This window comes from Theropithecus gelada, chromosome 19 (genome assembly GCF_003255815.1).
Source record: "Theropithecus gelada isolate Dixy chromosome 19, Tgel_1.0, whole genome shotgun sequence".
Taxonomy (NCBI): domain Eukaryota; kingdom Metazoa; phylum Chordata; class Mammalia; order Primates; family Cercopithecidae; genus Theropithecus; species Theropithecus gelada.
In genome coordinates, this window is record NC_037687.1 from 17,134,846 (window position 1) to 17,160,512 (window position 25,667).

The window sequence follows — 25,667 nt, forward strand, 5'->3', positions numbered from 1 at the left end:
CTAGCGGCCGTCGGGAGCGCTTCCGCCTCCCCGCCGCCGCCCTCGCCATGGCCGCGCCGGCCCCGGGCCTCATCTCGGTGTTCTCGAGCCCCCAGGAGCTGGGTGCGTCGCTAGCGCAGCTGGTGGCCCAGCGCGCAGCATGCTGCCTGGCGGGGGCCCGCGCCCGTTTCGCGCTCGGCCTGTCGGGCGGGAGCCTCGTCTCGATGCTAGCCCGCGAGTTGCCCGCCGCCGTCGCCCCTGCCGGGCCAGTCAGCCTAGCGCGCTGGACGCTGGGCTTCTGCGACGAGCGCCTCGTGCCCTTCGATCACGCCGAGAGCACGTACGGCCTCTACCGGGTGAGAGCTACGGGGGCCGCCGGGGGTCACGCCGAAAGGGCCACAGATACCACCTACACCCCAGCTACGGAGGCCGCCGGGGGCCATGCCGAGAGGGCCGCGCCCACTGCCTGCACCTCGGTTACGGGGGCCGTTGGGAGTCACGCCGAGAGGGCCGAGCCCACTGCCTGCACCTCGACTACGTGGGCCGCTGGGGGTCATGCCAAGAAGGCCGCGCCCACCGCTTGCACTTCGGCTACGGGGCCCCTGGGGGGTCATGCCGGGAGGGCCACGCCCACTGCCTGCACCTCGGCTACGGGGGCCGCTGGGGGTCTTGCCGACTGGGCTCGCCGTCCGCCTGAACCCCGCCTACAGTGGGTCCCGCAGGATCTCACTGCGCCCTCTGCATTTATCTGGGCAGGGCTAGAAATGGTCTACTTGTAGTCCGTCTTCATGCTTCATCCGGTGGCCAGGCAGAAGGAACGGCACGGGCAAGGGCCTGGAAGGGAATCCGAGTGGCCCATGTCAATAGGATGCCCATAACTCAGCCCCGTAGCGGACGGGGGCACGAGGAATGGGGTGTAGAGCCTGAGTCTCAGGGTCGTGATCTCTAACCCCGGCGAGTTCTCGAGGATCCCTGGGCAGCTTTGCCGCTCTGATGGCTCTGCTTCTAGGCTCTTTATCTTTGGAATTGAGCCTAAGGATTCTATAGAATCAGAGGAACGCGCTCTTTTTATAGACAGGGAAACTGAGGCTTGGAGGAGCCTTGGTCTGGCCAAGGGAAGAGTGGGAGGGGCGGGCTCAAAGACCAGGAACCTCAAGTCACCTGAGCCTGGCAGCGTCAAGGGACACGCCATGCTGGGTGTGTCGTCTTCTGTTTGCATAGAATCTTGAGCTGATGATGGCTTTGTGGGTTTTTTATTAAGAGAAAAGGCTTACTGAATGCTTTATATGCATCAATTCATGAATCCGTACCACAGCCTATGAGATGTTACACCCATTTCACAGATGGAGAAACTGAGGCCAGAAGAGGAGAGCTTACCTGCCCAAGGCATCTAGTGACCAGAGGGGCAGCCAGGGTGTGACCCTGCCTCATCTGACTTCGTAGTTGGGGACACATTTAACTTCCGCTTTCCTGTGTGTGTTTTCCAAGAGCATCATTAAAAAGCGGGTTTTGCCCGGGCATGGTGGCTCACACCTGTAATCCCAGCACTTTGGGAGGCTGAGGTGGGTGGATCACCTGAGGTCAGGATTTCGAGACCAGCCTGGCCAACGTGGCAAAACCCCGTCTCTACTAAAAAAAAAATACAAAAATTGGCTGGGCGCGTTGGCTCATGCTTGTAATCCCAGCACTTTGGGAGGCTGAGGCAGGCAGATCACAAGGTCAGGAGTTTGAGACCAACGTGACCAATATGGTGAAACCTGTCTCTACTAAAAATACAAAAATTAGCCAGGCGTGGTGGTGCGTGCCTGTAATCCCAGCTGCTCGGGAGACTGAGGCAGGAGAATCGCTTGAACCCGGGAGGTGGAGATTGCAGTGTGTGGAGATCATGCCATTACACTCCAGCCTGGGCAACAGAGCGAGACTTTTGTCTTAAAGGAAAAAAAAAGCGGGTTTTTGGCCGGGTGTGGTGGCTCGTGCCTGTAATCCCAGCACTTTGGGAGGCCGAGGAGGGCGGATCTCCTGAGGTCAGGTGTTGGAGACCAGCCTAGCCAACATGGTGAGACCCCATCTCTACTAAAAATACAAAAGTTAGCTGGGTGTGGTGGCGCGCGCCTGTAATCCCAGCTACGGGGGAGGCTGAGGCAGGAGAATCGCTTGAATGTAGGAGCAGTGAGCTGAGATCGTGCCACTGCACTCCAGCCTGGGTGACAGTTGAGACTGTGTCTCTAAATAAATAAATAAATAATTGTGAAATGCTGCAGAGTGCTAGTGAATAGGGAGTGAGCATTCGTCAAGGGCTATGGGGTGGGAGGTCCTGAGAAGGTGCCATTTGAGCTGAGAGCTGGAGCACGTGCAGGAGCTGGCCGTGGTCAAGCTGCGGCAAGAGGGCTCAGCCAAGGCCAAGGCCGTGTGATGGGAACAAATCTGGAGCCAGGACTTGCTCCTTCTGCCAGTTCTCTGTGAGGGGAATTGTATTGGTTCCCTAGGGCTACATAACAAATGACCACAAACTGAGCGGCTTAAAACCACAGGAATTTATTCTCTCACCGTTCTAGAGGCCAGAAGTCTGAAATCAAGGTGTTGATGGGGTCATGCCCCATCTGAAAGCTCTTTGGGAGGATCCTTCATTTTCTCCTCCATCTTCTGGGGGCTCTGGGCGTTCCTTGTCTTGGGGTCACATCATTCCAGTTCCTGCCTCTGTCTGCACACGGCCTTCTCGGATTCTGTGTGTCTTCTCGTCTTATATAAGGATGCCAGTCATTGGATTTAGGACCTACACTAATCCACTATGATTTGTTCTTAACTAATTACATCTGGAAAGACCCTGTTTCCTTTCCCTCCCTTCCTCCCTCCCTCCCTCCCTTCCTTCTCTCCATCCCTCCCTCCTTCCTTCCTTCCTATACTTTCTTTTCTTTTCCTTTCCTTTTCTTTCTTTTTTTGAGATAGGATCTTGCTGTGTTGCCCAGGCTAGAGTGCAGAGGCACGATCATGGCTTACTGCAGCTTTCAACTCCTGGGCTCTATCAATCCTCCTGCCTCAGCCTCCTCATTAGCTGTGACCACAGGTGTACACCACTAGGCCCAGCTATGGTTTTTTTTTTTTTTTTTTTTTTTGGGTCGGTGTTTCGCCCTTGTTGCCCAGGCTGGAGTGCAATGGCGCGATCTCAGCTCACCGCAACCTCTGCCTCCCGGGTTCAAGTGATTCTCCTGCTTCAGCCTCCCACGTAGCTGGGATTGCAGGCATTCACCACCACGCCCAGCTAATTTTGTATTTTTAGTAGATTTTGTATTTAAGGTTTTTTGTATTTAGGGTTTCTCCATGTTAGTCAGGCTGGTCTCCAACTCCTGACCTCAGGTGATCCGCCCACCTCGGCCTCCCAAAATGCTGGGATTACAGGCATGAGCCACCGTGTGAGGCTGCTAATTTTTTAAGTAAATATGAAGTCTCACTGTGCTGCCCAGGCTGGTCTCAAACTCCTGGGCTCAACCAATTGTCCCACCTCAGCCTCCCAAAGTGCTGGGATTACAGCCGTGAGCCACCATGCCTGGCCATTTTCTGGTGTTTATAAGCCTCAAGTTTATGGTGTCTATGCATAGACTAACACAGGGAACTTGGACCAAGCAGAGCGATCTTTCCAACTATGGATACGATTGTGTCCCTCCCCAGTTCACACACCCTCCTTGGCTCCCCAGTGCCCTCAGTGTGGAGCTCATACTCCTCAGCATTCAAGGCAGTCAGCCCCTGCGTTTACTTTGTGGCTTACCTTAGCATTGCCTCAGCTCACTGAGCTAGACTCTGCACAACAGTGAGGCACCGAGACATGGAAGCCGTCTCAGAGCAGATCAGGAGCCCCCAGGTGCATCTCAGCGGGATAGGGCTGCAGCTCTCTCCTTGCAGGAGGCCTGACTCCAAGTGCTTTTGAGTTAAATCTGCTGCCAACTCCTCCACCATTCACAGGCCAGGGCATCTACTGTGCGTTGGCCACAAGTGCTGGGCCTGGGCAAACCTGGCCCCCACTCCCTATAGTGGGGCAGGTGCAGGCGGGGGTGGCTGCTCAGAGGAGGTGGCCTGAGGGATGTATAGGAGTTTCCCAGGCAGCGTCAGGAGGGAGGGTGGGGATGAAGAAGGTCACCCTTCTCCAAGGAGGGCTGTGAGGAGCTGAGTTTTATCCCAAGGGCCGTGGGACCCTGGAGGCTTTGAAACAGGACAATGGGCTGGCTAGACACGTGCAGGCTGTGGCCGGGAAACCCCCCAAATACAACGGAATTGAAAGACTCCTGTTGGAATGCTGGCCCCTGCAGGAACCACCATGATCTCGATTCGCCCAGGAGAGCTGCCCTCCTGTCCAGCCCCCCAAGAGCAGCAGGGCTCCCTCTTGCCCTTGAACCTCCTGTGCCCTGAGAGGCGGCATCACCCAGGGCTTAGGATCCTGGCTTCCAGCCTTCCAGAGGTGACTCACCAACCAAAGTGTCACTCACCAACCGAAGGACCTTGCACAAATGCGCCAGCCTCCCCATGCCTCAGTCTCCCCATCTGTAAATGAGTGTTACGACAGTAATGTCATAGCCTCCCTGGAGGACCCAGGTGGTCACGTTACTGTTGGTGACACTGTCCCTCTGTTGGCTGCAGACGCATCTTCTCTCCAGATTGCCGATCCCAGAAAGCCAGGTGATCACCATTAACCCCGAGCTGCCTGTGGAGGAGGCGGCTGAGGACTACGCCAAGAAGCTGAGACAGGTGAGCCCCAAGGAGCAGCTGCAAGGGAGTCACATCCACGAAGTGGCCACACCCTGGGCAACAGAGCGGCCTTCTGATTGTCACCAGCAGGAACTGCCCCAGGGATAACTGGCAGATCCCTTTGAGGAATCCCCTCTTCAAGGCCACAGCCCTGCCTTGGGAAGCCTGAAGGCCACCCAGCCTCTGTTGCCCAGGTAACAGGCCTGGGTCCTCACATCTTGGTGAAATATGATGGGTGTGGCTTTGATCACAGGCTAGGTTGAGCACGGTTTCCTGCGTTACAGCTACTCGTATTTCATTCATTCTTTCTTTTTTTTTTTTTTGAGACGGAGTATCGCTTTGTCGCCCAGGCTGGAGTGCAGTGGCGCGATCTTGGCTCACTGCAAGCTCCACGTCCTGGGTTTATGCTATTCTCCTGCCTCAGCCTCCTGAGTAGCTGGGACTACAGACGCCCGCCACCGCACCTGGCTAATTTTTTATATTTTTTAGTAGAGACGGGGTTTCACCATGTTAGCCAGGATGGTCTCGATCTCCGGACCTCATGATCCACCCATCTCGGCCTCCCAAAGTGCTGGGATTACAGGCGTGAGCCACCATGCCCGGCCTTTTTTTTTGAGACGGAGTGTCACTCTCTCACCTAGGCTGGAGTAGAGTGATACAATTTCTGCTCACTGCAACCTCTGCCTCCCGAGCTCAATTAATTCTCCTGCCTCAGCCTCCCAAGTGTCTGGGACTACAGGCGCCTGCCACCATGCCCAGCTAATTTTTGTATTTTTAGTAGAGACAGGGTTTCACTATGTTGGCCAAACTGGTTTTGGACTCCTGACCTCGTGATCCGCCCACCTCGGCCTCCCAAATTGCTGAGATTTCAGGCGTGAGCCACCACACTGAGCCACAGCTACTTGTATTTTTTCATCTGACAACGGTCTCTGTGTCCTCTGAGTCTCCCCTGCCCCTGCCGCCTACAACCTCTCAAGACTGTTTTCTCCCCATGCCCAGGCATTCCAAGGGGACTCCATCCCAGTTTTCGACCTGCTAATCCTGGGGGTGGGCCCTGATGGCCACACCTGCTCACTCTTCCCAGACCACCCCCTCCTGCAGGTGAGCACTCCAATGTGGGGTTCCGCCCTAGTCCTGAGCCCAGTCCCTAACATCTGGGACTTCCAGAGGGAGGGCCACCTGCGGGGTGGGGTGTCTAGAGCCAGGGTTCAAGTCAGCCTCCACCAGCGTACCTGCCTGCTGGGCTCAACCTTTCCAGGTCTCAGTTCAGCCCCTTAAAAGAAGGACCTTAAACTACCCACCATGGGATTGTTAGGATGGGATGGAACGGTGGCTGGACCAGGCCTGGTGTATGTAAGTGTCCAAGAAGCTGAAGTGACATTATCCTTCTGCCTCCATCCCTGGGCTTCCTCCCCAAGGAGCGGGAGAAGATTGTGGCTCCCATCAGTGACTCCCCAAAGCCACCGCCACAGCGTGTGACCCTCACGCTACCTGTCCTGAATGCAGCACGAACTGTCATCTTTGTGGCAACCGGAGAAGGCAAGGCAGCTGTTCTGAAGGTAACAGCAGAGGGTTCTAGTCCTGGGAAGTTCATGGGCATGTGGGCCCCACGGACAGATAATGGCCCCAGACATTATTGTGCTGAAGCATCAGATCTGAAGAAAACTCAGTCATTCTTGGGTTGAAAGGGAACTTGAAATTGCAATTAGAAAAAAAGGAAAAAATAAAAAAGGATATTACATTAAAGGCTAGTTAGGTATTAACCACTATGAAATGAACTTGATGAGATGAGGCCAAAGCTGCACTCAGAGGTAAATTAATAGCATTCAAATGCATTTTAAAAAAATTATTAAGTAGCAAACCATCGAAATAAATTAAGTGCTTTCCTGTAGAATTAGAAAAAGGACAATAATAGGCTGGGCGCGGTGGCTCATACCTATAAGCCCAGCATTTGAGAGGCCAAGGCGGGTGGATCACCTGAGGTCAGGAGTTCCAGACCAGCCTGGCCAACCTGGTGAAACCCCGTCTCTGCTGAAAAAACAAAAATTAGCTGGGCATGGTGGTGGGCGCCTGTAATCCCAGCTACTCAGGAAGCTGAGGCAGGAGAATCACTTGAACCTGGGAGGCAGAGGTTGCAGTGAGCTGAGATCACACTACTGTACTCCAGCCTGGGTGACAGAGTGAGACTCCATCTCAAAAAAAAAAAAAGAAAAACTAGAAAAAGGACAATAATATAAATCTACAAAAGTCAGTGGCAGGACTAAGTGGAATTAAAATCAGAAATTAATGAGTTAGTTAATATATTTTAAACTTTAATGGTAAGTAGATCTAAAAGATAGACAAGCTCCTGACAAGGCTAATCAAGAGAAAAGAAAGTCACGTGGTGTTATGAATAAAAAGGCACAGCCAGGCATGGTGGCTCACACCTGTTATCCCAGCACTTTGGGAAGCCTAGGCGGGTGGATCACCTGAGGTCAGGAGTTCTAGACCAGCCTGGCCAACATGGTGAAACCATCTCTATTAAAAATACAAAAATTAGCCGGGTGTGGTGGCAGGCGCCTATAATCCCAGCAACTTGGGGGGCCGAGGCAGGAGAATCGCTTGAACCCAGGAGGCGGAGGTGGCAGTGAGCCGAGATCGTGCCATTGCACTCCAGCCTGGGGAACAAGATTGAGACTTTGTCTCAAAAAAGAAAAAAAGTTAGCCGGGCGTGGTGGCACTTGCCTGTAATCCCAGCTACTCGGGAGGCTGAGGCAGAAGAATCACTTGAACCTGGGAGGCGGAGGTTGCAGTGAGTCAAGATCGCATCACTGCACTCCAGCCTGGGCAACAGAGCGAGACTCCATCTCAAAAAAATAAATTAATTAATTAAAATAGTTATAGTGGTTAGAAAGGAAGGGACTCTGTCCCTGCTGTTTGGCACTAGGACAGCTGAGCTGGGCATCGTCACATTTTGAGGATACAAGAGTTTTATTTATCCTTGGCAAAGGAGCCAGGAGAGTGCTGAGGGGCGGCGCCTGGGGCGCAGGCAGGGCTTTACTCTTCTGTCCTCTTCTGCAGCGCATTTTGGAGGACCAGGAGGAAAACCCGGTGCCTGCCGCCCTGGTCCAGCCCCACACCGGGAAACTGTGCTGGTTCTTGGACGAGGCGGCCGCCCGACTTCTGACTGTACCCTTCGAGAAGCATTCCACTTTGTAGCTGGCCAGAGGGACGCTGCAGCTGGGACCAGGCACACGGCCCCAGGGGCTGGGCCCCTGCTGGCCGCCACGCTCTGGGTTCTCCTTTCAAAAAGCTGGTGGTGGTGCTGCTGCTGGAAGCCAACAGCGTCCAGCCACCAGCCCTGCCCGGGGCTCAACACACAGGCTGTGGCTCTGGGCATCCGGATATTAAAAGGAGCGTTGCTGGAAATCTGCACTGTCTCGTGGTCTTTGATGGCAGCAGGCCTGAGGGTGCCCTGGCCCAGGTTCTGATCCACAGACCTCATCCGTGGGGAGGAGGGTGGAGCCTGCTGCCCTGGGGCATAGCCGCCATGGATGAATTTCCTAAGACAACAGGCTGGGCGAGGTGGCTCACACCTGTCATCCCAGCACTTTGGGAGAATGAGGTGGATAGATCACTTGAGGTCAGGTGTTTGAGACCAGCCTGGCCAACATGGTGAAATCTCGTCTCTACTAAAAATACAAAAATTAGCTAGGTGTGGTGGTGTGCACCTGTAGTCCCAGCTACTTGGGAGGCTGAGGCACAACAATCGCATAAACCGGGGAGGTGGAGGTTGCAGTGAGCTGAGATCGTGCCACTGCACTCCACTCTGGGTGACAGAGCAAGACTCTGTCTCAAAAAAAAAAAAAAAAAAAAAAAAAAGGCTGGGCATGGTGGTTCACTCCACGCAGCACTTTGGGAGGCCGAGGCGGGCAGATCACCCGAGGTCAGGAGTTTGAGACCAGCCTGATCAATATGGCAAAACCCCGTCTCTACTGAAAATACAAAAATTAGCTGGGTGTGGTGGCATGCACCTGTAATCCCAGCTACTTGGGTAGCTGAGACAGGAGAATTGCTTGAACCCGGGAGGCGGAGGTTGCAGTGAGCCAAGATTGCGCCACTGCACTCCAGCCTGGGCAACAAGAGTGAAACTCCGTCTTAAAAAAAAAAAAAAAAGCACATACACAAATGTATTCTCTCTTATTCTCTCTTAGCTGTAGAGATCAAAAATCCAAGGTCAAGGTGGTGGAAGGGCTGGTTCCCTCTGGAGGCTCTGAGGCAGAGCCCATCCCAGGCCCCTCCTGTCCTTGGCATTCCTTAGCTTGTGGCCGTGTCACTCCAGTCTCTTGTCTTTACTTGGACTTCTTTCTCTTGCGTGTTCTCTCCTCCTATTTATTTATTTTTTTGAGACAGGGTCTCTGTGTGTCACCCAGGCTGGAGTGCAGTAGTGCAATCACAGCTCACTGCAGCCTCCGTCTCCTGGGCTAAAGCGATCCTCTCACCTCAGCCTCCCAAGGAGCTGGCGCTACAGATGCGCACCACCACGCCTGGCTACTTGTACACATTTTTTGTAGAGACAGGGTCTTGGTATGTTGCCCAGGTTGGTCGTGAATCCCTGAGATCAAGCGATCCTCCAGCCTCAGCCTGCCAAAGTGTTAGGATTACAGGCATAAGCCATTGTGCCCAGCCCTCTTTTCTTAAAAGGACACCTCTCATTGGATTTAGGATTGCTCAAGATACCAAATGAGTATTCCAAATAAGTTCCAAATAAATGCTTATTTGGAATAAGCGTTCCGAATAAGGTCACATGCTGAGTTTCCTGGGTCAGGATGTAGACATGTCCTGTGGGGGACATAAGTCAACCCTCTGCTGAGCTCCAACTGCACTGACAGGGCCACGCACTGGATTCAGCCGCGCTGCTCAGAGCCTTGAAAGCACGAGAGTCTAGTGTGCCTGTGCTGGGCTCCTGCACATTTTCCCAGAGTGCATCTGCTCATGGCCCACGCTTCAGCTTTCTCAGGGCCCCAGGGATGACAGTGTGGGAGGCTGGTGGGTGCATGGGGGCTGCCCAGCCATGCGCAGGCTTCTGCTGGGGTATCCAGAGGAGGCACCCGGCTGAGCAGGAGGTGGGAATTGAAACCTACGCAGAGGCGGCTGTGCGGGGTGAGAGTGGAGCCGAAACCACAGAAAGTGAAGTTTCCTTCAACATCTTGTCCCGGCGGGCCACTCAGATGTGAGAGTGAGGAAGTGGGACGGGGCCTGACCGGAAGGAGGTTGGTAAACAGCAAAGAGAGCTGAGTGTAAGCTCAGCTGTGGGCCTGGGTGAGGGCAGGTGGCCGTGGCCCCCAGAGCTGCGGACACAGGGCTGAGAAGCGAAGGGAAATTGAGCAACCAGCGCAGGGACCCCACATGGACAGTTCTGCCTGGAGCTGTCACCATCTCCTACTCTTCCCAAGAGTGACAATTCTTCCTGCTCCGTTTTGCCTTCGGAGTGAAATCCACCCATCCCACAAGGCTCCACGTGGCCCTTTCACTTCCCCCTCTCCCCAGCAACATCAGCCCCTCACTCAGTCTCCCTGCAGCGCACCCACTTCCTGCTGTTCCTGGAGCTCGCTGAGCACATTCCCACCCCAGGGCCTTTGCCTGTGCTGAGCCCGCTGCCTGATAGCTCCTTTCCTGCAGCTTTTTGCATGGCTTGGACCCTCGCTTTCTTTTTTTTTTTTTTTTTTTTTTTTTTGAGACGGAGTCTCACTGTGTCTCCCAGGCTGGAGTGCAGTGGCGCGATCTCGGCTCACTGCAAGCTCCGCCCCCCGGGTTCACGCCATTCTCCCGCCTCAGCCTCCCAAGTAGCTGGGACTACAGGCGCCCGCTACCGCGCCCGGTTAGTTTTTTGTATTTTTAGTAGAGACGGGGTTTCACCATGTTAGCCAGGATAGTCTCGATCTCCTGACCTTGTGATCCACCCGCCTCGGCCTCCCAAAGTGCTGGGATTACAGGCTTGAGCCACCGCGCCCGGCCAACCCTCGCTTTCTTTTTGGGGGGGACACGGTCTTGCTGTATCATCCAGGCTGGAGTGCAGTGGTGTGATCTCAGCTCACTGCAACCTCCACCTCATGGATTCACACGATTCTCCTGCCTCAGCCTCCCAAGTAGTTGGTTCTACAGGCACCCGCCACCACTCCCGGCTAATTTTGGTATTTTTAGTAGAAACATCAAGTTTCACCGTACTGGCCAGGCTGCTCGCGAACTCCTGACCTCAAGCGATCCACTTGCCTCAACCTCCCAAAGTGCTGGGATTACAGGCATGAACCACAGAGCCCGACTCCTTGCTTCCTTTCATTTAGGTCTTTGGTAACATCACCTCCGTGACCCCTCCATGCCCATCCTGTATCCCCTCCTGTTGCATTTTTCTTCCTTGCCCGTCTCATAATCTGATGGTTTTCTTTTTTCTTTTGAGATACAGTCTCGCCCTGTTGCTCAGGCTGCAGTGCAGTGGTCCGATTTCAGCTCACTGCAGCCTCCACCTCCTGGGTTCCAGTGAGTCTCCTGACTCAGCCTCCTGAGTAGCTAGGATTACAGGCGCCCACCATGATGCCTGGCTATTTTTTGTATTTTTAGTAGAGACAGGGTTTCACCATGTTGGCCAGGCTGGTCTCAGATTCCTGACCTCAGGTGATCCACCTGCCTTGGCCTCCCAAAGTGCTGGGATTATAGGCTTGAGCCACAATGACTGGCTGAAAAAAACATAATTTTTTCTTTTTTTTTTTTTAAAAAAAAAAAAAATGGTCTCGATCTCCTGACCTCGTGATCCACCCGCCTTGGCTTCCCAGAGTGCTGGGATTACAGGTGTGAGCCACCGCACTTGGCCAAAACATAAATTTTTTTTTTTTTTTTGAGAAAGAGTCTCGCTCTGTTGCCCAGGCTGGAGTACAGTGGCCGGATCTCAGCTCACTGCAAGCCTCCACCTCCTGGGTTCACGCCATTCTCCTGCTTCAGCCTCCTGAGTAGCTGGGACTACAGGCGCCCGCCACCTCGCCCGGCTAGTTTTTTTGTATTTTTTTAGTAGAGACGGGGTTTCACTGTGTTAGCCAGGATGGTCTCGATCTCCTGACCTCGTGATCCGCCCTTGTCGGCCTCCCAAAGTGCTGGGATTACAGGCTTGAGCCACCGCGCCCGGCCCATAAATTTTTTTTAAAAGAAGAAATGAATCCTGGGGTGTTAGTGAAGATTACATTCAGATATTACTAGAGGCTTAAACAAAACGGAGGTTTAGCTCTTTCTCTGGAGAGACACTGTTCAGGGCTGGTAAAGCAATGCCACACATTCTTCAGGAACCCTAGCTCCTTCTACATCATTACTTTGCCCTGTCATCAGCTGGATTGTGCCTCATGGCCCAACGTGGCTGCTTGTGCTCTAGCCATTGTGTCCACATTCCAGCCCTAGCATGAAGAAGCTTTCCAGGATTCACCCAAGACACTTCTGCTCACTCCTTTTTGGCCAGCCTGGGTTACACAGCCCCACACAGCAGCAACGAAGTCTGGAAGATGAGTCTCCACTGGACAGCCATGGGCTCCGTTATGATCAGGGATTCTACTACTGAAGCCAATAGGAGCAATGGACATTGAGGGACACGTGTTCCCTATTCATTGATGAGCTGCCCGCCTGCCTCAGGGGCTCCCTGGGGATCTTGCCATCTGAGGGGCCACACTCTGGGCTTTCCTTCCTCCAGCCTGGAGCCCCTGGCTGCTGGGAAGTGTTCAGTGTCCTTGAGAGGTCTTCAGGGACCTACCCCACTCCCCAGCCCACGCTGGATCCACAGCTCAGTGCTTGACACTCCCCTCATCAGAAAACCTGTGATGGCTCCATTTGATCACATTTCAGCTTGGAGTGTAGACTGCATGCCCTCCCTCCATTCATTCATTCATTCATTCATGCACGCATTTATTCATGCATTCATTCAGCAAACATCAAGGGCTGCTGTGTGCCAGGCACAAAACAGGTGAAGGGGTGGAGACACCCAACTAACCAAACCAGGTCAAATGCTGGGACATAAAGGTCGTGCCCAACCAGTCCAGGGGCACTGGGACGGCTCTCGAAGGGGCTGGTATCTGGTCTCTTCACCTGAGGGGTGAAGCTTGGATGACCACGTGCAGGAGGCAGGAGCAAGAGTTCGGGCACTGGACAAGACCGCGGGGGTCAGAGGAACGTGGGGGCTTCGGGAGCTACAGGGGGCTGAGCAGAGCCAGAGGGCTCTTAGAGCGATGAAGCTGGGGCCTCAGTGGTGCTTTCCCAGAGGGCACTGGGACAGCTTCGGGAGGTCAGCACTGAGGATTTGGGGGTGCTGGAGATGGGGTCTGGGCCCGAGAAAAGGGACACCGCTGGGTGAGGTGGCTCACACCTGTAATCCCAGCACTTTGGGAGGCTGAGGCGAGAGGATCACCTGAGGTCAGGAGTTTGAGACCAGCCTGGCCAACGTGGCGAAACCTCATCTCTACAAAACAAAACAAAACAAAATTAGCCAGAAATCACTTGAACCCAGGAGGCGGAGGTGGCAGTGAGCCAAGATCATGCCACTGCACTCCAGGCTGGGCAACAGAGTGAGACACCGTCTTAAAAAAAAACAAAAAAAGGCCGGGCACGGTGGCTCAAGCCTATAATCCCAGCACGTTGGGAGGCCGAGGTGGGCGGATCACGAGATCAGGAGATCGAGACCATCCTGGCTAACAAGGTGAAACCCCATCTCTACTAAAAATACAAGAAAAAAAATTAGCCAGGTGTGGCAGTGGTGGGCACCTGTAGTCCCAGCTACTTGGGAGGCTGAGGCAGGAGAATGGCATGAACCTGGGAGGCGGAGCTTGCAGTGAGCCAAGATCGCGCCACTGCACTCCAGCCTGGGCGACAGAGCAAGACTCTGTCTCAAAAAAAGAACACTTTAGGAGGTCAAGGTGGGCGGATTACGAGGTCAGGAGTTCGAGACCAGCCTGGCCAGCATAATTAAACCCCGTCTCTACTGAAAATACAAAAAACTAGCTGGGTGTGGTGGCGGGCGCCCGTAATCCTAGCTACTCAGGAGGCTGAGGCAGGAGAATTGCTTGAACTCAGGAGGTGGAGGTTGCAGTGAGTCAAGATCGCACCATTGCACTTGAGTCCGGGCAACAGTTCTAGACGCCATCTCAAAAAAAAAAAAAAAAAAAAAGACACCTTTAAGAGACACTTAAGTGAACTGTGCCAGGTGTAGTGACTCACGCCTGTAATCCTAACATTTTGGGAGGCCGAGGCAGGTGGATCACTTGAGTCCAGAAGTTTGAGACCAGCCTGGGCAGCATAGGAAGACCCCGTGTCTACAAAAAATACAAAAATTAACCAGGCATGGTGGTGGCGTGTGCCTGTGCGCCCAGCTACTCTGGAGGCTGAGGCGAGAGGGTCGCTTGAGCACAGGAGTTCCAGGCTGCAGCGAGCCATGATCGTGCCACTGCACTCCAGCCTGAGCGACAGAGCAAGACCCTGTCTGTAAAAAAAAAAAAAAAGGAAAAAGAAATGGAGTCCAGGTGATGGACTGGTAGGAGGGACAGTGTTGGGGGCCTGAGGAAGGAATCAAGGATGAAGCTTCAGTGCCCCCCAAGTCTCTGCTCGCCCCTGCCAGACCCCCCCATCCTCTAAGACCTTGGCATCTACCCCCTGCCCCAGCACTGACCCCAGAGACAGTCTGGGAGTGCCTGTCCAGCTCTGTCTCCCCCTAGGAGCTGGGCCAGGGCTGTATCCTCTCTGGGGTCCAGCCTCACCCGGCACAGGGTAGGCACAGTGGTGGGGGTGTGTGTGGCACCAGGAACTAGATGCCCCATCCCTGCCCATCCCCCTGTTCCAGCCCCTATACACGGTGACTGCTGGCCGGTCCTGCCAGATGTCTGCCCTGCCGCCCTCCTCCAAGATGAGCTATGATTTTCTTTCTCCCACACCCCACAACCTACCCCCGGGACTGTCCCCGCAGCCTCTACAGAAACCACTGGCTCTGGGCAACTTGGCCCCAAGGGAGTGGGGAGGACGCAGGTGCAGCATGGGGTGGGGCCAGGGTGGGGCCTCTGAACCCACTGCGTCCAAGCCTCTCACCCGCCACCCAGGTGCCCCTGAACCGAGGAACACAGGCGGTGGTCGTAGGGAGGGGAAGGGAAGCCCCAGGAGACGGCAGCAGCATGGGCGGGCGACCCTCGAGCCCTCTGGACAAGCAGCAGCAGCAGCACCTAAGGGGTGAGCAGCCGGGGTGGGGACGGGGTGGGAGTCCGGGTGAGGGGGGCTCCAGCCATTGGGTCTACATGCTCCATGCAGCAGATGGGGTTGGAGTTCAGACCTAGGACTGTCAAACACACAGGATGCCTTCTTAATGTAAATTTCTCATAGTGAATCTTTTGTTATTGTTGAGGCAGGATCTTGTCTGTTGCCCGAGCTGGAGTGCAGTGTTATGATCATGGCTCACTTCCACCTTGGCCTCCTGGGCTCAAGCGATTCTCCCGCCTCCACCTCCCAAGTAGCTGGGACCACAGGCGTGCACCACCATGCCCAGCTAATTATTTTATTTTTTTATTACTATTATTTTTTAATAGGGACAGGGTGTCCCTATGTTGCCCAGTTTGCTTTTGAACTTGTGGGCTTGAGTGATCCTCTCACTTCAGTCCGAATAGCTGGGACCACAGGCGTGCACCACCACATCTGGCTAATTTTTTTATTTTTGTTTTTGTAGAAACAGGGTCTCACTATGTTGCCCAGGTTGGTCTTGAACTCCTGAGCTCAAGCGATCCTCCCACATCAACCTCCCAAAATGCTGGGATTACAGGTGAGAGTCACTGTGCCTGGCCTGCATCTTATTTTTAGTATAAGTATATCCCAAATTTTGCATAGTGCACACTTATGCTAAAAACCAATTACCCCTTTATCTTTTTTTTTTTTTTTTGAGACGGAGTCTCCCTCTGTTGCCCAGGCTAGAGTACAGTGGTGCGTGGTGCAATCTTGGCTCACTGCAACCTCCACCTCCAGGATTCAAGCGATTCTCCTGCTTCAGCCTCCCAAGTAGCTGGTATTACAAGCATGTGCCACCACGCCTGACTAATTTTTGTATTTTTAGTAGAGATGGGGTTTCACCATGTTGGCCAGGGTGGTCTCGAACTCCTGACCTCAGGTGATCTGCTCGCCTCAGCCTCCCAAAGTGCTGGGATTACAGGTGTGAGCCACTGTGCCCAGCCTGTGTCTTCTATTTTTATTTGGTAAATCCGGTGACCTGATTTAGGGCAGCGGTTCAAGTGGGAGGCATGGGGCCAAGTGGAGGGTGTCCCAGACCCAGCCAGGCCCTGAGGGATGTCTTCCTGAGTAAGCAGGGACCAGCAGGCCCCTCATCAGGACCCTGGGGATGGAGGCTCAGTTCCCAATTTGAGACTAAGAGGGGCCAGTGCCAGATTCAGTGCCATTCAGGTCCCTCTGTCCTCATATGCGGGGTGACCACCTGTGCTGGGCTCTGGGGACATTGTGGGGTTGGTATTGTCCTTACCCTCGAAGGCTCATGGCCTAAACACCTTCCATCTCATGGCTCTACTATGTGGGGCTTCTGTGCCTAAGGTGACCTCATGGCACAGAACAGCTGCTGGAGCTCCAACCATTGGGTCTACATTCTATGCAGCAGCTTGGAACAGTGCTTTTTTGGTTTTGGGTCAAGTCATGACCCAAAATGTGTGGTGAGAATGATGGGAGAGAGCTCACATGTTCCTTGAGTGTGGGGAAGAGCAGAGGTGGGTGACTGCCCGCCGAGGAGACAATGGTCAAGTCGGGGCTGGAGGGATGTGATGGCGTTGTTAGGAAGGAGATACCAGAAGAGCATTTTGGACAGGAGAAACAGCATGTGCTAAGGCCAGTGATGTATCTTGCAAAGAAACAATTCACATTCACACCCTGGTCATTCCCTCATTTGCTGTGTGCCCTTTGGTAAGTGACTGCACCTCTCTGGGCTTCATTCTCTCATATGTAAAATGGAGATAGCAATAATACCTAGCTCATGGGGGCATTGTAAGGATCCAAAGAGTTACTCTATGTAGCACTGGGAATTTTTTTTTTTTCCCTGATAGTGGCTTAAACAAGATAAGGACTTTTTTTCCCCTCAAACTCAGAAGTGTGGAGGCAGGCAGGCTAGTAAAAGACACCTGAAGTCCTTCCATCTCATGGCTCTGCCATGTGTGGATTCCTGTGTCCAAGATAGCCTCATGGCACAGAATGGCCGCTGGAGCTCCAGCCATTGGGTCCACATCATTCCGGGCAGCAGAATGGAAGTATGTTTTATGTACAGTCAAGTGTACACGCCTTAGGGCAACAGCTCAAAGAGCTAGTCACCCATGTGACTACTTCCTAGATAGATCAGGATACAGGACACCTCCATCACTCACAGAAAGTCCCCTTGTGTGCTTTGGAGCTTTAAAAGCTTTGAAAAGCTCCCCGGGTAAAGCATATGGGGACACTTTTGGGTGTGATGGATCCGCTCATTGTCTTGATTGTGGTGAGGGTTTCACGGATGTGTGATTGTGTCAAAGCTCAGCAAACCATATGCTTACATGGTACATGAGCTCTCAGTGAAGGTGTGGCTCAACCTGTATTCCCAGCACTTTGAGAATCCAAGGTAGGAGGATCGCTTGAGGCCAGGAGTTTGAGACCAGCCTGGATAACACAGCAAGACCTTGTCTCTACAAAAATTAAAAAAAAAAAAATTAGCTGGGCATGGTGGCACGTGTGCAAGATCCCAGCTACTGGAGTAGGGCTGAGGTGGGAGGATCACTTGAGCCCAGGAGGTCAAAGCTGCAGTGAGCTGAGATTGCACCACTGCACTCCAGCCTGGGGGACAGAGACCCTGTCTCCAAAAAAAAAAAAAAAAAGGACAAGACGAGCAAAGGAGCCGGGAGTTCAAGACCAGCCTGAGCAACATGGTGAAACCTCGTCTCTACTAAAAATAGAAAAATTAGTCAGGCGTGGTGGTGGGCACCTGTAGTCTCTGTAGTCCCAGCTACTTGGGAGGCTGAGATGGGAGAATCACCTGAGCCCAGGAAGTGGAGGTTGCAGTGAGCTGTGTTAGTGCCACTGCACTCCAGCCTGGCAACAAAGCGAGACTCCATCTCAAAAAATAAAATAAAATAAAAATAAAGAAGCTCCCTCATCCAGCCACATGGATGGAAAGAGGCACGGAGGGTGAAGGGCGAATGGAATTTGGTGACAACTTGTCCGGCACCTCAGGATGACTGTAGGAGCCCCCAGGTGGCTTCCCTGTCTGTTTTGCCCTCCCCAAGCAGGTCTCCTGGGCAGATTCAATTTGCTGGGTTCACTGTCTCCTTGTCCCTGCAGGTCAGGTGGACATCCTGATGAGGAATTTCCTGCCCTGCTACCGCGGGCAGCTGGCAGCGTCTATCCTGCGGCAGATTTCCCGAGAGCTGGGCCCTCAGGAGCCGGCTGGAAGCCAATTGCTACGCAGCAAAGTGGGTGTTGTAGGGGCGGAGGACGTTTGAGTTTGGGGAGAGGGTCCTGGAGGAGCCCTCCCTAGGACATGCTTCCAACCTCAGACCTTTGCCATTGCCATAGGGTGACTTTAAATATTCATTGTTTGAATAAACATTCACTGAGAAGCCAGGCAAGGTGGCTCACGTCTGTGATTTCAGCACTTTGGGAGGCCGAGGCAGGCGGGTCACCAGAAGTCAGGAGTTCAAGACCAGCCTGGCCAACATGGTGAAACCCCAAAATCCCATCTCTACTAAAAATACAAAAAAAAAAAAAAAAAAAAAATTAGCCAGACTCTGTGGTGCGCACCTGTAGTCCCAGCTACTCGGGAGGCTGAGGCAGGAGAATCGTTTGAACCTGGGAGGTGGAGATTGCAGTGAGCCCATATTGCACCACTGCACTCCAGCCTGGGTGAGAGTTAGACTCTGTCAAAACACACACACACACACACACACACAAAACCATTCACTGAGCGTGTAATTCATGCCACATCATGGGCTGGGCATGAGGACACACAGCCCTTGTCCTTGTCCAGTGACAAGGACAGATCCTGCTGTAACCTCTGGGGTTCACAATCCAAACAAGTTAGCATATCATGATGTGGAATGGAGTAACTTTTTTTTTTTTTTTTTTTTGAGACGGAGTCTTGCTCTGTCGCCCAGGCTGGAGTGCAGTGGCCGGATCTCAGCTCACTGCAAGCTCCACCTCCCAGGTTCATGCCATTCTCCTGCCTCAGCCTCCCGAGTAGCTGGGACTACAGGCGCCCACTGTCTCGCCTGGCTAGTTTTTTGTATTTTTTAGTAGAGATGGGGTTTCACCATGTTAGCCAGGATGGTCTCGATCTCCTGACCTCATGATCCACCCGTCTCGGCCTCCCAAAGTGCTGGAATTACAGGCTTGAGCCACCGCGCCCGGCCAACTTTTTTTTTTTTTTAGATTGAGTTTTGCTTTGTTGCCCAGGCTGGAGTGCAGTGGCGCGATTTTAGCTCACTGCCACCTCCGCCTCCCAGGTTCAAGCGATTCTCGTGCCTCAGCCTCCCGAGTAGCTGGGTCCACAGGCGCCTGCCACCATGCCTGGGTAATTTTTGTATTTTTAGTAGAGATGGGGTTTCACCATGTTGGCCAGGCTGGTCTCGAACTCCTGACCTCAAGTGATCTCCCCACCTCGGCCTCCCAAAGTGCTGGAATTACAAGCGTGAGCCACTGCGCCTGGCCTCCAGACGTCTTTGGAGCCATGAAGTTGCGAGCCCCACACAACTCACTCAGTCTTCACCCTCTTGGTAGACGGGTCTTTCACCAATGAGGAAACTAAGGCACAGAGAGGCCAAATGGCCTGCCCGAGGTCACACTGCAGAGGTGTGATTTGAACCTGGGATCCATGCTTATTACTAATGCTTGGTCCCATGCTCCAATCCGGCCTGAGATTTTTTGCCTCTCTGGAACGCCCCACCTCCCAGCTGTGCCCACCCAGGGCGGGGGGGCTCCAGGAGCTGTGGACACAGAGCCCCTTCCTGCCTGGGACTGTCCCTGTCCAGTCTGGGGCATCACGGGACCTGAGCATCACCCCAGGATATAACGGGAACTGTCTGGGTGGTCGGGCCACAGGGACATCAACCCACAGCCCCCTGACACCCACTGGTCCCTCCTCCTGCAGAAGCTGCCCCGAGTCCGTGAGCACCGAGGACCCCTGACCCAGCTTCGGGGCCACCCACCCCGGTGGCAGCCGATCTGCGTTCTGCGTGGGGACGGCCGCCTGGAGTGGTTCAGCCACAAGGAGGTGCGTGATTGGCATGTGGTCTTTCTGCTTGTGGGTCCTTCCTTCCCACTCCCACCAGCCTCGAGGTTTGTGGGGCCCATCTCTCAGCATAGCCACACCTCTATCAATCACCCAGGATGAATCTTGGGCCCCTATGTGTCTGGCCTATCATAGGCAACCATCTCGTCCCATCCCCTGCTGTACTGCGTAGGCAAACTGAGACCCAGGCCAGGGATAGGATCGTGGTCAGTATCAGAGCTGTGGTTTCAACCTCTTGGAGCCTTTGCAAGTCACGCCTCTGACCGCTCTGTTTTCTGGCTGGGGAGCTTGGAGCGATCACTACCTTTCTGAAACTCAGTTTTCACTTCTGTGAAATGGGATGATGATGTTTCACACCACGTAGGGCTTTGAGGGTTCAACGAGAGGGTCCTCAGACAGCACTTGGGACTGGCCCGGCACGTGGGGAGTCAGTGGGTGCTGGGAGCTCAGGGACTGAGGGAGGAAGGGAGGGAAAAGGGAAAGGGGAAAGGGAAGGAGGGAGAGAGAGGGCAGGAACAGGAGGAAAGAAGGGAAGCAGGGAGGAAGGGAGGGAAAAGGGAAAGGGGAAAGGGAAGGAGGGAGAGAGAGGGCAGGAACAGGAGGAAGGAAGGGAAGGAGGGAGGAAGGGAGGAAGTTATGGGGACAGAGGGAGGATGGATGGAGAGAGGAGGGAAAAAAAGGGAGGGAGAGCTGGGCCTGGTGGCTTATGCCTGTAATACCAGCCCTTTGGGAGGCTGAGGCGAATGGATCCCTTCAGCCCAGGAGTTCAAGATCAGCCTGGCCAACATGGTGAAACTCCGTCTTTACTAAAAATACAAAACCTAGGGCCGGGCACGGTGGCTCATGCCTGTAATCCCAAAACTTTGGGAGGCCGAGGCGGGGTGGATCACCTGAGGTCAAGAGTTCAAGACCAGCGTGGCCAATGTGGCCAAACCCCGTCTCAAGTAAAAATACAAAAATTAGCCTGGTGTGGTGATGGGTGCCTGTAATCCCAGCTACTCGGGAGGCTGAGGCAGGAGAATCGCTTGAACCTGGGAGGCGGAGGTTGCAGTGAGCTGAGATCATGCCACTGCACTCCAGCCTGGGCGGCAGAGCGAGACTCTATCTCAAAAACAAAAAAAAGACAGAGGGAGGAATGGAGGAAAGGAGAGGGAGGGAGGAGTGGGGAGGGGCAGAGGATTTTTCAGCTCATCTGAAATCTTCCCTTGATAGTACAGTTGGGACACAGAAGCCACCGTTCAGACCTGTCCCATGTTGGTTCTCTGGGTGCCTTTTGTAGGAATATGAAAACGGGGGTCACCCCCTTGGCTCCACAGCCCTGACGGGATACACACTCCTGACTTCCCAGCGAGAATATCTCCGCCTTTTAGACGCTCTCTGCCCGGACTCCTTGGGTAAGAGTCCCGGGGTTCCCAGGAACAGGTTTCTCCACCCCAGGATCATTAACATGTGGGGCCAGATCATTCTCTGCGGTGGGGGTGTCCCGTGTACAGCAGGGCGTTAAGCAGCATCCCCGGCTTCCACCCACTCCATGCCAGCAGCAGCCCCCACCCTGGGTGCGACAACCACCAATGTCTCTAGCATTGCCAAGTGTCTCCTGGGGGTCAGCGTTGCCCCGGGTGAGCATCCCCACTTTGGAAAACAAACAAACAAACAAACAAACAAACAAACACTCTTGCAAGGGTGAGAGGGAGAGTTAGGTCATGGGACCAGAATCGAAATAGCAAATGATAAAAACAGCCAAATCTGGGATGGGTGCAGTGTCTCATGCCTGTAGTCCCAGCTACTCGGGAGGCTGAGGTGGGAGGATCGCTTAAGCCTGGGAAGTAGAGGTGGCAGTGAGCCGAGATTGTCCCACTGCACTCCAGCCTGGGCAATAGAGTGAAACCCCACTTCCAAAAACAATAAGAAAAACAATTAAAAACGGCCGGGCGCAGTGGCTCACGCCTGTAATCCCAGAACTTTGGCAGGCCGAGGCAGGCAGATCACAAGGTCAGGGGATCGAGACCATCCTGACTAACACGGTGAAACCCTGTCTCTACTAAAAATACAAAAACTTAGCCGGGTGTGGTGGTGGGCACCTGTAGTCCTAGCTACTCAGGAGGCTGAGGCAGGAGAATGGCGTGAACCCGGGAGGCGGAGCTTGCAGTGAGCTGAGATCGCGCCACTGCACTCCAGCCTGGGCAACAAAGCGAGACTCCGTCTCAAAAAAAAAAAAAAAAAAATTAAAAACAATAGGCTGGGCACAGTGGCTCATGCCTGTAATCCCACCACTTTGGGAGGCCGAGGCAGGTGAATCACTTGAGGTCAGGAGTTCAAGACTAGCCTGGCCAACATGGTGAAACCTCATCTCTACTAAAAATACAAAAAGTAGCCAGTGTAATGACATGCACCTGTAATCTGAGCACTTTGGGGGACCAAGGAAGGTGGATCACTTGAGGTCACGAGGAGACCTCATGAGGCCAGCCTGACCAACATGGTGAAACCCTGTCTCTACTAAAAATACAAAAGGTAGCCAGGTATGGTGGCGTGAGACTGTAATCCCAGCTACTCAGGAGGCTGAGGCAGGAGAATCGCTTGAACCTAGGAGGCAGAAGTTGCAGTGAGTCCAGATCATACCACTGCACTCCAGCCTGGGAGACAAAGTGAGACTGTCTCAAAACAATGAAAGGAAAGGAAAGGAAGGGGAGGGGAGGGGAAGGGAGGGGAGGGGAAGGGAGGGGAGGGGAGGGGAAGGGAGGGGAGGGGAAGGGAAGGGAGGGGAGGGGAGGGGAGGGGAAGGGAGGAGAGGGGAGGGGAAAGGAGGGATTAGAGAAGGAATGATTCCAGGCATGTGCCTGGCAAGTACTCAGCACTATCTTGCACTATCTCATAATGTCTGCCCAGCAGGCGAACCCCATCGCTAACTACCCCATTTCACAGATAAGGACATTGAGGCTGAGGATTGTCACATAGTCAGTCAAGGGCAGAGCTAGAATCGCACCCTCTGCTTCACCTAAAAGCTATCTTGCTGTGAAAGGACACAAAGATGTAGTCTGCTGAGATGTTGATGCTGCTTAAAACATCAGAATCTGCCCAAATACCCATCTCTTGAGGGTTGATTAAATAAATTATGGCCTGGCCCTTGGCAATGAACAGTGAACTGGCTGCGGTGGCATGTGCCTGTAGTCCCAGGTACTTGGGAGGCGGAGACAGGAGGATCCCCTGAGGCCAGGAGTTCTAGATCAGCCTGGGTAACATAGTGAGACCCCCCCCATCTCCACAAACATTTTAAAAAATAAAATTAGCTAGGTGTGGTGGCACGTGCCTGTAGTCCCAGCTATTCAGAAGGCAGCGGCGGGAAGATCACTTGAGCCCAGGAGTTAGGGGCTACTGTGAGCTATGATCACACCACTAACTCCAGCAGCCTGGGCAACAAAGCCAGGCCCTGTCTCTATTTAATAAATAAATAAATAAATGCCCGGGTGTGGTGGCTCATGCCTGTAATCCCAGTACTTTGGGATGCCAAGGCGGGCGGATCACCTGAGGTCCCAGCCTGGCCAACAGGGCAAAACCCCGTCTCTACTAAAAATACAAAAATTAGCCGAGCATGGTGGTGCACGCCTATAATCCCAGCTACTCGGGTGTCTAAGACAGGAGAATTGCTTGAACCTGGGAGGCAGAGGTTATAGTGAGCCAAGATTGCACCACTGCACTCCAGCATGGGAGACAGAGCAAGACTGTCAAAAAAAAAAAAAAAAAAAAAAAAAAAGCCAGGTGGCTCACACTTGCAATCCCAGCACTTTGAGAGGCCAAAGTGGGAGGATCACTTGAGCCTAGGAGTTTGAGGCCACCGTGAGCTATGATCACACCACTGCACTGCAGTCTGGGTGACAGAGGGAGACTCCATCTCTAAAATGAAAATAAATTAAAATTTAAAAACAATAAATAAAAGAAAGGAAAACTTAGCCACTGAAAGTGTCCCAGATGTATCAAGGAGTGAAGTGGCCAGTTCCAAGGCAGAAAAACCCATCTTGTCACAGATATGCACCTCACTCAGTTTCGTGCATGTTTTATTTATTTATTTATTTATTTATTTATTTATTTTTATTTTATTCTATTTTATTTTATTTTTGAGATGGAGTCTCGCTCTGTCGCTCAGGCTGGAGTGCAGTGGCACGATCTCGGCTCACTGCAAGCTCCGCCTCCCGGGTTCACGCCATTGTCCTGCCTCAGCCTCTCAAGTAGCTGTGACTACAGGTGCCCACCACCACGCCCAGCTAATTTTTTGTATTTTTTTAGTACAGACGGGGCTTCACCGTGTTATCCAGGATGGTCTCGAGCTCTTGCCTTGTGCAGATTTTAGAATCTGGAGAAATGTCCCCTAAACTATTAACAGTCATTATCGTCTCTGGGGGCTGAGGCTCGAAGGCTGAGATGACCAGGAGCTTCCACCTTCTGGATTATTGATTTTCTTTTCTTTCCTTCTTCTTCTTCTTTTTTTTTTTTTCTTTTTTTTGAGACAGTGTTGCTCTGTTACCCAGGCTGGAGTGCAGTGGTGTGATCTCTGCTCACTGCAACCTCCCCCTCCCAGGCTCAAGTGATTCTCCTGCCTCAGCCTCCTGAGTAGCTGAGACTATAGGCACCCACCACCATACCCTGCTAATTCTTGTGTTTTAGTAGAGACAGGGTTTCACCACGTTGGCCAGGCTGGTCTCGAACTCCTGACCTCAAGTGATCCACCTGCCTCGGACTCCCAAAGTGCTGGGATTACAGGCAGGAGCCACCTCACCCAGCCTGGATTGTTGGGTTTTATCACAGTCTGTGTATATCATCCTGGAAAGTGGAACAAAACATTGGAGACTTAGGAGACCCTAAATATTTCTTTTCATTTATTTATGTTTTTAATAACAAATACCTGTGCAGGCTGGTTTGGACCTCCCGGGCCCAAGGGATCCTCCCACTTCGGCCTCCCAAGGTGCTGGGATTACAGGCATGAGCCACCGCAGCTGGCCCCCAAATAAATTAACCAAAGCTGAATTCACTTATTTTGTCTCGTCAATAATTCTAGGTCATCGGTATCACTGTTAACCCCATTTGGGCAGGAAAATCACAGCTCATGGAAACGTGTGCCCTAGTCGTAGAGCTAGAAAGTAGCTTGGCCAGGCTGGGCACAGTGGCTCACACCTGTAATCCCAGCACTTTGGGAGGCTGAGGCGGGCAGATCGCTTGAGCTCAGGAGTTCGAGACCAGTCTGGGTGACATAGTGAGACCCTGTCCCTTTTGTTAAAAAAAAGAAAGAAAGAAAATGAAAGTGGTTTGGTCAGGTTGGAACTCGGGCCTGACTGACTCCAAAACCCCACTTAAAGCTGGGCTCAGGCCAGGCGCGGTGGCTAAAGCCTGTAATCCCAGCACTTTGGGAGGCCGAGACGGGTGGATCACGAGGTCAGGAGATCGAGACCATCCTGGCTAACACGGTGAAACCCATCTCTACTAAAAAATACAAAAAACTAGCCGGGCGAGGTGGCGGGCACCTGTAGTCCCAGCTACTCGGGAGGCTGAGGCAGGAGAATGGCATCAACCCAGGAGGCGGAGCTTGCAGTGAGCTGAGATCCGGCCACTGCACTCCAGCCTGGGCGACAGAGCGAGACTCCGTCCCTCAAAAAAAAAAAAAAAAAAA

At 53.2% G+C, this 25,667-nt stretch overlaps 2 protein-coding genes across 5 annotated transcripts in view; both read left to right on the plus strand.

The window, feature by feature from the left end:
* PGLS (6-phosphogluconolactonase) lies at positions 1 to 8,124 on the plus strand. 2 transcript variants are annotated; one of them, XM_025368768.1, is made up of 5 exons: positions 1 to 335; positions 4,609 to 4,716; positions 5,716 to 5,817; positions 6,135 to 6,275; positions 7,777 to 8,124. In XM_025368768.1, exons 1-5 carry the CDS (start codon positions 48 to 50, stop codon positions 7,912 to 7,914), a joined length of 777 nt encoding a protein of 258 aa, XP_025224553.1. In that variant the 5' UTR covers positions 1 to 47; the 3' UTR covers positions 7,915 to 8,124. The 2 variants fall into 2 exon arrangements, with proteins under 2 accessions (XP_025224553.1, XP_025224554.1); XM_025368769.1 differs by lacking the exon at positions 6,135 to 6,275.
* Positions 8,125 to 9,809: 1,685 nt separating this feature from the next.
* FAM129C (family with sequence similarity 129 member C) overlaps positions 9,810 to 25,667 on the plus strand; it is a 32,272-nt gene continuing 16,414 nt past the window's right edge. For 2 of the 3 annotated variants that reach the window (XM_025368757.1, XM_025368756.1), the window contains exons 1-5: positions 9,810 to 9,968; positions 14,814 to 14,940; positions 18,064 to 18,194; positions 19,868 to 19,990; positions 21,288 to 21,402. In XM_025368757.1, the coding sequence (XP_025224542.1) occupies positions 14,886 to 14,940; positions 18,064 to 18,194; positions 19,868 to 19,990; positions 21,288 to 21,402 (424 nt within the window). In that variant the 5' untranslated portion in view covers positions 9,810 to 9,968; positions 14,814 to 14,885. Of the gene's footprint in view, positions 9,969 to 14,788; positions 14,941 to 18,063; positions 18,195 to 19,867; positions 19,991 to 21,287; positions 21,403 to 25,667 lie in introns of those variants that run through there. The other variant, XM_025368758.1, reaches the window with a different exon arrangement.

Excerpts from the sequence above, each read along its gene's own strand:
- PGLS (XM_025368768.1), top strand. The coding sequence starts at position 48 with ATGGCCGCGCCGGCCCCGGGCCTCATCTCGGTGTTCTCGAGCCCCCAG. Across the intron at positions 5,818-6,134 it reads CAGACCACCCCCTCCTGCAG|GAGCGGGAGAAGATTGTGGC; the intron begins GTGAGCACTCCA and ends TTCCTCCCCAAG. Across the intron at positions 6,276-7,776 it reads GCAAGGCAGCTGTTCTGAAG|CGCATTTTGGAGGACCAGGA; the intron begins GTAACAGCAGAG and ends CCTCTTCTGCAG.